Genomic DNA, 13,560 nt, shown 5'->3' on the forward strand with positions numbered 1-13,560 from the left:
TTGAGTTATGAGCTGCCATTAAGTTACTTGATAATATATTACTCTCTATGATGTTGATATATCATTTTGATGGACCGTGCAAATATTTAAAGGAGGTTGTGCATTTAGATATAAACCGGTGTTAACACAACTTACGTTACATACAAATCTTTGTGCCTGCTAAAAACAAAACCCCAGACTGAAGAGGTATTTAACGTGTAAGACATTTACATACATTTTTCAAGCACACCTAAAGGAGTTAATGATATGTTCCATTTTCAACAGATTTTAGCACTTGAATGACGTGTTGTCTTAATTCATTTGACTGAGGATCAGTAACTGTTTATGGTTTCAACCTAGATGTAAGGTAGACAGTCTGAAATTCAATTACAGGTATTGAAAGAAAGTAAGATCTTAACTATGCATCTGAGCATAATTACTGAGTTTCGATTGCTTTTGAAAACTCAATTTAGAAGTGCAAGTTTACACCAGCAGGTGTGAGTTGAACATGACGGGACATCTTATCCTTTTACCAAAGAAACTTAATTAGCAATTGCCATGAAGATATGGCAACACAGGCCTTCAGCTGCCTGCAGAGGCGCTCAGGGTAGAGGAGCCTACAGAATCCATGCGTCTGTGCGGATCCATGTGGTAGCGCGGCTCCTGCTGACTGCGCCAGAGCTAGCTCAGGCATGCTTACCCACACTGCACGCACGTCTTTTAATTGCACTGTAACATGATCAACTTTGCTTAGAGATTAGAAAATATCTTTCCACTTCCTCCCAGTGAATAACCATTCATTCCACTCGTAGGTCCAAAGGTCTTCAACAAATAAATAAAAGCAAGAGGAATTTTATTAGTGAAGTACTTTATTATAAAAACCTAAGGATTTCACAAGAGGAACACTTGCACAAGTAATAAAAATGCAGAAAACATTTCCCTGTATTTATAAATATGCAACTTGTGTTTTCTTGGAAATTTTATTCACAGCTTAGTTTCTTGTTGAATCCAAAGTAAGCTTGTTTCCTTACAACCATATGGAAGCTCTTGAGTTAGCTCACAGCTGAAAAATGTAGTTTTCCATGGGACATATTGTATGCTGAGTGACTGAATCTAAAAGAAATTAAAAAGCAGGATTATTTAAGATAAAATGCACAAGAAACAGATTATAAAGCAACAATGTACTTCAGAGCAATTTTTGGTATAAAACAGTTCAGTGGGGCTGAGAACCCAGAAAGAGAAGGACCTTGAAAAAAAGAGCAGTCAAATTATAATACTACAAGAACTTATAATTTACTTGAGTTTAAAAAAGGTGCCGCATCATCTACCTATATGATTTTTATTGTGGTCAACCCTGAGTGAATTAATTGGCAGTCAGTATTAACAGCAGAAAGCAGACAGCCACAAACCAACTGGATTGCGACAGTGAAGTGTCAAACGTTAGACAAAATTTCAGGTCTGATTTGATTTATTTGATTAAGATGGCAATTTGTAGGTGACAGTGTTCGTACTATTACGCAAAGAGTTGCTGAGAGAGGGGCCGAGTTTCAAACGCCTGTATCCTTCCTTTAAAGCGCCATATTGAAATACTTCTTTTTTTTTCTGAGTTTTGATGATTCATCCTTTAAAATCCATTAGCTGGAGCTTGGATAACCGTGCCTCGTGAGCAGGACGTAACAATTAAAAGAGGGACCATCAGACTGCAAAAGGGAACTGAGAAATTCGTGAAGGGCCCAAAGAATTCCGAGTTCTTTTTCATTAGCAGCCGCTTACGCGATCCCTTCAGCCCACTGACGGGCTGAGCGTGGCCTGTCCAGCCGCAGGCAGCTCATGAGATGCTGGACCTGGGGTGAGACAGAACTCCCCGAGACCAGTAAAAGAGCGGGACACGCCACTTGCGTTGCGTGCCACTTCAGATCATTACCTTTGTTCATCTGGAATTCATGACTGGAGTACTACTGTGTGAAACTTTTGTGTTTAATTTACTACATCATATTTTTAATCACGCACAACCCTCTGGTTTCCTCATCTGGTCACTTTTTTCTGGCCACACTTGCTCTTAAAGTCTTCTTTGAAGCCAGAGAAAGGCACAATAAACAGTGCCTTCGTCTTATGCCTCTCTCTCAAATCTTCACAATTTTATCTTACACTTTAAGAGAGTATCAAATAACATTTGCATTTAGATGAGTAATATTCCCTTATGGCTCACTTTTCCTTTCTTTAGTGCTATTTTCTTTCAGGTTTTAAGTCATTATGATCCGATAGCATTAACAGTCAAGAGATTAGGACTTGCTTGTCTAGTCTCATATAACATCAATTCATGTAGCACAGTTATAGCTGGAGTCTGAATGAGGCACTATCTAGGGGAGTCTGACATAGTGTATGATGTAAATTTAATCTTAATTTTTCTACTACGCAAAAGGTCCCTTTTTGGAAAATACCCTTATCTTGTCTGAAGAAGAGAGAGTGCCAGGCTGGAAGCTGTGAATCCTACATAGATTATCAAAAGCTTTTCTTTGAGGGTGAAGATATTGCAATTTTACAGCTGGTTCCCTGCAAACAGATAACCTTGAGAACTGTGGTGTCCATAATGGAAAAGCAACGGACTAACAACTCTTAGAAACTTAACAGCAGATTTCAAAAATAAGCTTTTTGCAAGTGAAATAGAGACTGCAGAATATTGTCTTTCAGATATACAATATATAATTCAGGAGAGATTATCAGGGGGTACCAATTGCCTTATTTCAGTAGTGCTATGCCAGTTTATACCAGTTGAAAATCTTTCTTACTGCATCTTAAATTGAAACACATGCCATTTTAAAAAGCAATTATCCTATGGGGGTTTCCCCATAATTTGGTTTGCTCTAAATGAAACAATCATACAAAAAATAAATTTGAAAATCTTTGGATAAAATTTGTTCTTAGTAGAATTACAGTGGTGAGTACCGGGACCAACATCAAGCAGTCTTAGCGGTAAGAGAAAGTCCTCACCGTGGAGACGGCCTTCCGGAAAACAAAACTGTAGCAGTCTGTTCCATTTTCTTCCCTCCATAACCTCCGTTTAGTGAACTATTTACAGTCAGTTTTTGAATACATATTCCACAATATTTTATATTAATTGAAATTTACTGTCTTACCTAGTACCCATTTTTCTGATAAACATTTTATTTCCTGGTACTTCTTCCCTGGGTTTTTCCCTATACAGATTTTTGCCTGACGTAAGGCTTTACATATTTTCCCTCCTGACAGCTGTATAAGTTCAATCAGCTTTTTGCAGGGTGGCTGACTGGTAGGAGATACAAACATGACAGGCTGGTTTGAAAAGAGATTCTGCTGATATTTTCCTGTTGATAGTTGACGCTGAAGTCTGCAGATCTGTATTTAAGGAAACAAGGAAATTAATTAATCAATGATGTGTTGCGTTTCCACTCAAAGTCAAACTAATCCTTGTCTTCATTAAGCCAGAAAAAAAGAATTATAGCATACGAGTATGAACTTGACTTTTCCAGGTGTATAAGAAACTCTTGGGTAACCTATATAAAGAATTTGCTGTATTTGATCAATACAATTCCCAAACCGGAGTTGAGACTATTTCGTTATAGGTCAGAAGCTTTACCTATTAAACTTGTTAGAGCACTTCACGGCATTATTTTTCACCATAATCTCACACTCTTATTTTTATAACACTGGCCATCACACAGAAATACTAAAGGATATTATAAATAATTATAGTCTCACAGCACAAATACAAATCGTGAAAGCCTTTATAAGAAATAGTGCTCATCTGTTTGTATCAGGGAGCTTTACAAACATATCTAATTCAGAGTTTAAACTACTTTAGGACCTCTTTTCCTCTCCTGTGCTACCCAGGTACAAACTGTATTTTATCTCAGATGTATGAAGTGACACAAATGTACCAGAACTCAGAGCAAACTGCTTCATGTAAATTCTTTCGTCTCCGCAAAAACAAAAAAAGAAGTCCTCTGGAATGTTGTGGAGCCTGTAACACTTGATCATTATAATAAAAACCTGCTTGATCTATATGAGGCAAATTTTCTTCTCTGTATATACCAGGCAGGACAGCGGTTCAGCAATTAAAGCCATCTCCTTTAGCTATAGTGTGCATAAAAGCAGTGCATACAAACAAGTATACACACCATGGTATGCAATATAAAATTTTCATACTCAAATAAATAAAAAAAAAAAAGCAAGCTTCTATTTATGGGCTAGATGAGGTGACAGTGAGGTGGATTGAGAGTTGGCTGCGGGACAGGACTCAGAGGGTTGTGATCAGCGGCACAGAGTCTAGTTGGAGGCCTGTAACCAGTGGTGTCCCCCAGGGGTCAATACTCGGTCCTATTTTGTTTAATATATTCATTAATGACCTGGATGAGGGGACAGAGTGTATCCTCAGCAAGTTTGCTGATGATACCAAACTGGGTGGGGTGGCTGACACCCCAGAGGGCTGTGCTGCCATCCAGCGTGACCTGGACAGGCTGGAGAGCTGGGCAGAGAAGAACCTAATGAGGTTCAACAAAACCAAGTGCAAGGTCCTGCACCTGGGGAGGAAGAATGCTAGGCACCAGTACAGGTTAGGGGCTTACCTGCTGGGAGATAGCTTGGAGGAGAAGGATCTGGGGGTTGTGGTAGACAGTAAATTATCCATGGCCCAGCAATGTGCCCTTGTAGCCAAAAAGGCCAATGGAATCCTGGGCTGCATAGGGAAGAGTGTGGCCAGTAGGTCGAGGGAGGTCATTCTCCCCCTCTACTCGGCACTGGTGAGGCCACAACTGGAATACTGTGTCCAGTTTTGGGCTCCCCAGTTCAAGAGGGACAGGGAACTGCTGGAGCGAGTCCAGCGAAGGGCAACTAAGATGATTAAGGGCTTGGAGCACCTCCCTTATGAGGAAAGGCTGAGAGAGCTGGGACTCTTTAGCCTGGAGAAGAGAAGGCTGAGGGGAGACCTGATTATGGCATACAAGTATCTAAAGGGTGGGTTGAAGAAGGATGGAGCCAGGCTCTTTTCATTGGTTCCAAGTGACAGGACGAGGGGCAATGGGCACAAGTTAGAACACAGGAAGTTCCGTTCAAATACACGGAAACAGTTCTTTACGGTTCGGGTGACAGAGCACTGGAACAGGCTGCCCAGGGAGGTTGTGGAGTCCCCTTCCCTGGAGATTTTCAAGACCCGCCTGGATGCAGTCCTGAGAAATGTGCTCTAGGCAATCCTGCTTTAGCAGGAGAGTTGGACTAGATGATCTCTAGAGGTCCCTTCCAACTCTGATAATTCTGTGATTCTGTGATTCTGTGATTCTGTGATTCTGTGATTTCTTAGAGCGAGGTTGGCATTGACCTGCCAAATTAATGTATGTAACACGTCTGATTCTGTATCTCTTGTCAAAATTTGGAAAATTTGTAATGAGACTGGAGTTAATAGTAAGACGAGAACAAAAATAAATGTTTCATATTATATGGCGCTTGGAATTTTACATACAGATGATCAACATGAGCACATTACATAGAGGAAAGGTCACTCTGTATGTATCTGGTTTATATGAGATGGCTGAATGTGAAACTGTAATCAGTGAGGGGGTGTAACTGGAACAGTGGAAGAAATTGCTGGTTGAGTGGATTCCTTCCTCCAGTCGTGGCGCAAACCTGCTGTGAAACCATAGGCTCTTAAGAATTTAATGCAATAATATATGGGCTTGGCAGATGTGCAGCCAAAGTAAGAGTCTTCACCTGGGTTACAGGCGTTTATAAAGCTGAACGGTTCCATGTCATGTTCACAGATCCCTAGATAAAAGTCAAAGTGAATTGCCTTAGCACTTCTGATCAATTAGCTAGATGAAGCACCTGCAAAGCACGAAGCCCGTGCTAACACGAGACTTCATGGCTCAGGGGTTCTGTGCCACTGTCCTCTGCTCTTCTCGGAGAAGTCAATCACTATCTGAATTGTGAGATCTCCTCCATCAATAAATAATTCAGCTCTCTCTGATCGTTAATTCCTTGGCTGCTCTGCTGAAAATAAAATCGATTCTTTGCATTCTGAATTCAGCAAGTTACAAAGACAGTGACTGCTATGGGTGAAAAGGCCAAAAAGACTTAAGCGCAGTCCAAGAAATACCCTTTATTTTCTATTCTTCTGTGAACTTAGCTTTATGAGTGACACAGCGCCTAATCCTCTCTCATGGAAGTCAAACAGCTGCTAAATAATTTTGTTGATTGCAGTATCGAAGCAGAGTTAAACTGCAGATTTCGGAGCACCTAAACTCATTGAACATATCTGATAGCCCGTCTTGTACATAAATTGGCACCCAATACTTTACACACGTGCAGAAGATCTGGTTTTGGACTCGGTAGAGTACTGTCTACCTCCACCTGAGCAGAATGCTCTTCTATGAATATCTGTCTGCTGGGCATCTTGATGTCATGAAATACAGAAAACTAATCATCGTATGGTTTTAATATATGGTATCACACTTGGGATTCGCTACGAGTACCACTTGCTGATGGGTCCTGTGAGGCTTAGAGGCCATGATCAGTGTCTTAAAATGGGACTAGCTCAAGAACATGAAACACTTTGCAATCTCCGATGTACAAAGCAGTGTCATGATTTTGGTATTACCAGGACTGCAATAATTTATTTTAATGAATTAAAAAACTGTGCAATTATGAAACGAGAAAAGTGCTTGTGGTAAGCAAGGTCAATAAATGAAAGAACGCACTATAGTGAAAAATAACAATCCCTTCACATGGACCTCAGAACAGCCTCATGACAGACACAATGCCATCTCAGTTGATCTGACACAGAGCTCTCTGGAATTGTTTATTGGGGTAAACCACCTGCAACCAATAGGAGACAGACAACTACCAAGAGGCTTTAATGCTAGTTTATCTAAAATAAATCAGATTAAACTCGAAAAGACAGAAGTGACAGTTTTTGTCAACCTGGAACTCTTAAGATTTTAAAGATGAGAATTATTAGGATTGAGAAGCTGTTATCTTAAAAATGCAATAGGACCTTTGTTAGATAGAAAACATCAAATACAACTTGTTGCAATCCTGCTATTTCATGTATTTTAGGGAATATTATTTAAAAGGGCTAATTGTATTCCCACTTCCTCAAACATTTCGCCTGAAAGAATTTATTCACTGCCACTGTATTGAAATCTCATTCATATGATACATCTTCCTATAGAAAGAATTGTTTGATTAAATTACTATTAAAAGCAAACGTGTACACAGCTAACCATCAAATCAGGAAATCAGAATTTTGAGCGGCCTCCTTGCCTGATGTCCATAAATAGCGTGTTTTATTCTGTACATTTAGTACATATTAAAGGAACCCAGGAAAGTGAAATGCTGACACGCTTTAGAGAGGATTTTCTTAAACTGCCTTTAAAATTGCAGCTGTGTGTATTATCAGTGCATTTGAGAGGAGGACAGGGTAAGAACACAGTACATCTCGGTGGCATCGTCAAAGGAAAGCTTCAGCACGGAACGTCATCTTTATGTTTCCTTCGTCTGGATCACCACCACCACAGCTTCCCCGACAGGCTGTGTTGGATCTGCCCAAGCGCACTGGGTCTGCGCACAGGTCTTAAGAGAGAGGGAAAAATCACAGCGTTTACGTTCAGAGCTCAGAGAGTAGGCTGAAAGGTTAACTTTGCTTTCTGGCCCGCTATCCTGAAAGAAACGCCACCAGCCCGTTGCTGGAAAGGCAGCTAGCTGACCACACAGGGTCCGGCGGTGGGATGCGAGGGCACAATCTCGCTCTTACCCCTGAATTGACTCAGCTGCTTTTGCAACATCAAAGCCTTCGCGGCACTCCAGGGGTGCTCCCAGCCCTTTGAAACCATACACATTTCGCGTAAGCTTTTACAAATAAATAAATAATTCCACAGCGGAGACCAAGCCTGGGAAAATATCAGACCCCAAAAGTGACTATTTCCACAAATTGTGTATGTATCAGTCGGTAGTTACGGTTACAACTGTGTCCGTCCCTATTATAACAGACAGCACCAATTTTCGTTTCTAATTATAGTTGTTAGCAGATGGATAGAAAAACAAAATGTTATGAAAGCATCTATTTACTCTTTTTGGTAAGATCTTAAGTGTTAACCTCATTCTTTCTCTAGCCCTGTGACCGGCAGGAAGACGCCTCAGATGTACACATTTCTCATAAATGTACCATTAATTTAGATTTTTGTTTGGACCTCAGTTTTGAAAGGGAAAAAAAAAATCACTCTCGACAGAACTAAAACTTATGAGGGATGTATGATAAAGAAACAGAGCCTTTCTTCATTATGAAAATACCCCACCAAACGTTTCACCAACCATTGTCCCTCCCGTAACTGATTTTCAATCCCCACAAAACAAAACAGCATATATTTAAAAAAAAAACCTCTAAAACTTTGCAACTTTGCCTTGAACTTTATGAAAATAGCTCCTTCTGGGTGGCGTGCAGGAAGAAACGCACAATCCCCATAAAAGTCCAAGGGTGTGATCTTTTTATGAGGCTCAGGAGATAGCCATCAATTCCCACAAAGGTATTATCTCTGAATGGATACTTGGATTCATGCAACAGAAAATGAAACAAAACTAGTTCTTCTTGATGTACTTGGAAAATTTTCGGTATTGAAACTGATAATGTCCTAAGTAGAGGACACAATTTTCAGTATAATTCCAGAAAAGAGCACATGAAGACATTTCTAGTCTAAAATGCTATTAGAAGAATAATACTTCACAAAAACTGAATGAAGAATATGGTTATGATTTATTACAATTAATAGAAATCATATTTGTAGGCTAGAATGTGAAGTACTAGCTTAAAATGTAAATAATGTAGCTATCTGTAATAATTATGTGCTAAAATTTGTGCATGCATTACACAATCAATGTATGCATAACAGTAAATCTTTATTATTAATTTCTCTTATTCACCAGAGATAAATAAATCTACAAAAACAAACTTATGATTTATTTCATCATTACTATTTTAGTATTTAATATAAGATGGGAAACCTTACCAACACCTATTTGAAAAGGCTATTTTTTAATGAAGTTTTTACTGAACTTATGGAAAGCTATAATTATATTTTGGTTACTGTTACTTGCAAAAATAATAAATAATTTTTATTAAATGAAAACAGCAGAAGATAAAATTGCAGACAAAAGTTTGAAGACAGAAGATTGAATATTTTATGGTTTATATCTATATAAAGAGCAAGTATTATTTCATTTGATGTTGCTAAGAAATTGCTCGTTTTCACTAAAAAGAAAAGGATAGGACTGTTGACATCTTATGGATTACTGTACCACTCTGCAACTATTAAATGACAGAAAACCATAAAATAAAATCAAAACCCCAGACTTTATGGTTTGATAATCTACAAATTTAACAAAAAGAGACAGATAAAATAGCATATTCATGTAGTGTAATTTGGTGATGTTGCTGCGGAAATATTAAGCTCTAAGATTTTAATATTTATATGATTTCAGTATGGATAAATATACTGGCCAAGTAATGTTTACATTTCCAGTTACTATAATTCTGTACAAAATGCTTGTGAAGAACGCACTCAAAGCTAAAACACTGTTAGGATGCATTACACTTGCACGGTTATATGCGTTTTCAGACAGTCCGTCATTTAGAAAAAATTTAAAAGAAAAACACATATGTGGCACCCCATGTACATGTAAAGATCCAGGGCTCACACACATCCACACAAGTGGAGCATCAGCCTGCTCCTGATAAAGAAGAGCGTATTGCAGCGTGCAGACTTCTGAAAGTCCAGTTATCCTGCAGGGAGGAATTTGCAGAATCTGCAGGACCCTACAGGGATCAAGGAAGTTTGTGTTAACAATGCAGTACTCCTGCAGGACAAAGGAGAAATGTGCTGGTTTTCATCTTGCTAAATATCGGGTTTAATAGGAGAATAGAAGCAACTAACCAAACAGTAACTCTGTTTTTCGTAGGAACAATGTGTGACATACATTTTCTACTTTAACGTTCAGCATTTTAGCTTGACTTCTCCGTAATTTATTTTAGTACTTTGCTGTTATTTTATTAACATTGAAATAATATTCACTAAAATCTTTAATTAAAAATTACACTGAAAAGCTTTACTAGATAACTAAATTGGTGCACTCCAGTATAAAAGAGCGTGTTAAGAGCTGCAAACAACTTCCTTCAGCAAACTGTTTCACAGAGAAATAGATCTTCAGCTTTGAAGAATCTTATCCAAAATAATGGAACACCAGACGGATGCAGGACCCCAACTGGCTCAAGCCATGCTACCATACTATTATCTCAACAGCACCAGGAACCTCATTCCATTCTTTTGCACGAAATGCATTTGCTATTGCTAGCGATCTTTTTCATTCTCAGAGCAAAACTCAACCTGCAACATTCAGGCAAACTATTTACAAATATTGCATCCCTGTTTCTGATTATTTATTGAAACAACGCTTTTCCATTGGTTATCAGTATCACTTGGCTAAAATAGAAGCTCCCTTTCTGTCAAATTAGAGAAGTGTAAGCCTTCAGACAGACTGAAGTGAGAACATACTTCTTGTATGCTTGAGAAGGCTATACTAGCACCCCAGCACATACATACAAACTGAGAATACCTATGGGCAAACCTGATATATGTTTGTATGGTGGAAGAAGACTGGTGCATTGAGCTGGGAGCCAGAAGCGGAGGGAGATAGAGTGGAAAATTTGGTCCAGGAAAAAAAAAAAGTTCCATGTCTGGTCTTGAAAAATAAAAAGGAAAGTAAAAGAAGGAGAAATGGCATGCAGTCAAGACTATATTATCTGGAAAATTCTTCAAAACACATTTTTTTCCCCCTCCTCTGTATAGTCCTTCATGTAAGTGTTTCCTGGCCAAGACGAGGGCGAAGGGAAGAAGGCTAGAATCCAGACAATTTAGCAGATATTGTTTCTTTCCACTGCATGTTGGCAGACAACCTTGCTTCTCTCGAATCCCATAGACTGATAAGAAAAGTTAATTTCACCAATTTATTCTCTGAAAGACTGAGTCCCAGCGGGAATACTGTATGAAATTGTTTGGCAAATAAATCTACTGTTTGGCAGATATTCAAAATTATACTGGAAGATGTTTGAACCATTTTTTCCGGCATAGCAAATTTTTGCAGGAAAAAAGATAACAGAATAATTTATTTTTAGTTTAATTTCCTTGTTTTCCAGAGGTAGAACTATTTTTAAATACTATGTAATATCAACATTATCAACTATAGATTAATAAAAAACAAATTAGGGTAAAACAATAAGTCTTTTCCCTTTTGAGGATAAGTATGACTTCTAAATCAAGGAGCTGTATTTCCAATATGCATCACTTAAAAACAGTCTGCTAAGATGGTAAGATGTGGCCACTTTACTATAACTATCTGTTTATAACTTCAAAAAGGTTCTGAACTAAATATATTTGCATTTGGTTTCAACACAAAATAATTCTTTTTGAAATTTAAAAAAAAAATCCTCTCATTACAGATTAGCTAATGAAGGAAGGATTTTTTCAGGATTAGAAATTTAAACCTTGCTTCAGAAATACCTCAAGAACTTGTCCATCCTTGGTTTTGTCTTATTTCAAGAGAATTAAAATCAAGTGATGAGCAGGCAGTGATAAGACCGCAAACTGCGATTGCAAATTTATGTCAAAATTCTGCAAATAATTACCAATTCTAATTGGGAGGTGTTTTCCTCACCCAAATATCAATAAAGCAGCAGTGTGCCATGCATCTCTCCAAAGCGGTATACGAGCGTGGCACGTACAACTCTGTGCCCTGCGTCCCTGGCACAGCATGAGGGTTACATGTACTACAAGCGACAAGCCCCCGAGGATCCCAGGAAAATTCAAAGACAGACATTCTCCACCTCCCTACATAATCGAGTCCAGTGCTTATCTTCTCTTGCAGTTAGAAAGCTTTTCTTAATAATATAACCTAAATTGCCTCTGCTGCATTTTGAGCCCGTTACTTCTTGTCCTAGTGCCAAGGGACACGGAGAACAATTTATTCTCTTCCTATTTGCAACAACCTTTTAAATATTTGAAGACTGTTATCATGTCTCCCCTCAGTCTTCTCTTCTCTAGACTAAACAAACACAGTTCTTTCAGTCTTCGCTCACGGGTCATATTTTGTAGACCTCTGATCATTTTGTTATTCTCCCCTGGATGCTCTCCAATGGATCCACATCTTTCCTGAAGTGCAGTGCCCAAAGCCAGACACCGTATTCCAGCTCAGGCCCTACCACTGCTCTGCACGCTGCAAATAATTCATGTCTCTTACGTATAGCATTCCTGTTAACACATCCTGGTACGCCTGCTTCTTTTATCGGAGTGTGACATTGGTGGCATATATTGTTTTGGATCCTCTAAAACACTCAGTTGCTCTTTTGGCAGAAATATCGCATTGTGGATCTCATCTTGTGTTTCTGCAGGTGATTATTTCTCCCTACTTTGCACTTGTCCTTACTGAACTCCATCACACCTATTTCTGATCATTCCTTACATCTCTCAAGGTTATTTTAATTCCAGTCTGTCATGGTTTAACCCGGTACGCGGCTAAGCACCACACAGCTGCTTGCTGCCCCTCCACCTCAGTGGGATGGGGGGGGAGAATCAGAAGGGTGAAAACTCACGGGTTGAGATGAAGACAGTTTCGTAATTAAAGAATGGACAGAGTTAATCTACAGTTCTACTACTTTAGGTCATGATCAATTAGATTTTCCAGCCTGGTAGCTTAGCAAAATCCTAGACAACAAATGCAGCATATGGATGGGATAGCTGTATGTTTTATGCCATTGATTCCAACATGTGGTGGCCTCATTACCTGTATGACAAAGAGCTGATTTGAGCATATATGGATCCTCTCTGTGCAGCAGATCTAAGTGAGCCATACTGAATCTACCATTTTGTATCTGGGACCGTTGGTGGGACTCTCCATCTAATTCAGTTTTCAAATGTGTACAAGTTCACGTGTCTCAAAAATGCAAAGGAAATAAAGTAAAATCAGGAAGTCTTTTCCCTTAACTCAACTGACAGTTGAACAAATGCAGTTGAGCCAACATACAAACCAAGAAAACCTCAGCCTCCAAATAATTTGCTTTAGACAACCAGCCATGACTTTAAAAGGTATGTAATATATACATGGACGTGTTTTCCCTCACTGGTGACAAAGATCTATTCTAGCTGGATATATCCTCACAAGACCTTCAGCAAAAAAAGATACTTACATTCTTACTGGTTTAGTTCACGCTGGGAGTGCACTTTTGAAACTAATCTCTTGGTCATTCCTATTGAGTGTACTTTTGGTTCCCACTGTGGAGCAGCCATCAAGGGCACAGACTGTACTCCTTTTGGATGTAATGCAGTCAGAAGATGTGCTCAGTTCAGGGGAGTAGACTGGAACGAGCCCAGAGACCTGAAGCGTGTGTTGTGAACGAGGTGCTCTCGGCACTACCTCACGCACTCTGCAGATCCCTTTCCATTCCTCTGCATTACTGGCTTATAGACACAGCCACAAGTGAGCATGGAGTCACTTCTGGCTGATGTA

The 13,560-nt window shown here is 39.1% G+C and overlaps 1 protein-coding gene across 1 annotated transcript in view; it reads right to left on the minus strand.

Moving 5' to 3' along the window:
• Nucleotides 1–842: 842 nt before the first annotated feature.
• Nucleotides 843–13,560, minus strand: part of MCPH1 (microcephalin 1) — a gene marked incomplete at its 5' end in the record, with an annotated part of 134,459 nt that continues 121,741 nt past the window's right edge. Inside the window, 2 exons of the mRNA XM_082480419.1 lie at nt 843–1,092; nt 3,117–3,354. Coding sequence (XP_082336545.1) covers nt 1,037–1,092; nt 3,117–3,354 — 294 coding nt within the window. The 3' untranslated portion in view covers nt 843–1,036. The remainder of the gene's footprint in view (nt 1,093–3,116; nt 3,355–13,560) is intronic.

Source organism: Vanellus vanellus (assembly GCF_965231255.1).
Source record: "Vanellus vanellus genome assembly, chromosome: 3".
NCBI lineage: Eukaryota > Metazoa > Chordata > Aves > Charadriiformes > Charadriidae > Vanellus > Vanellus vanellus.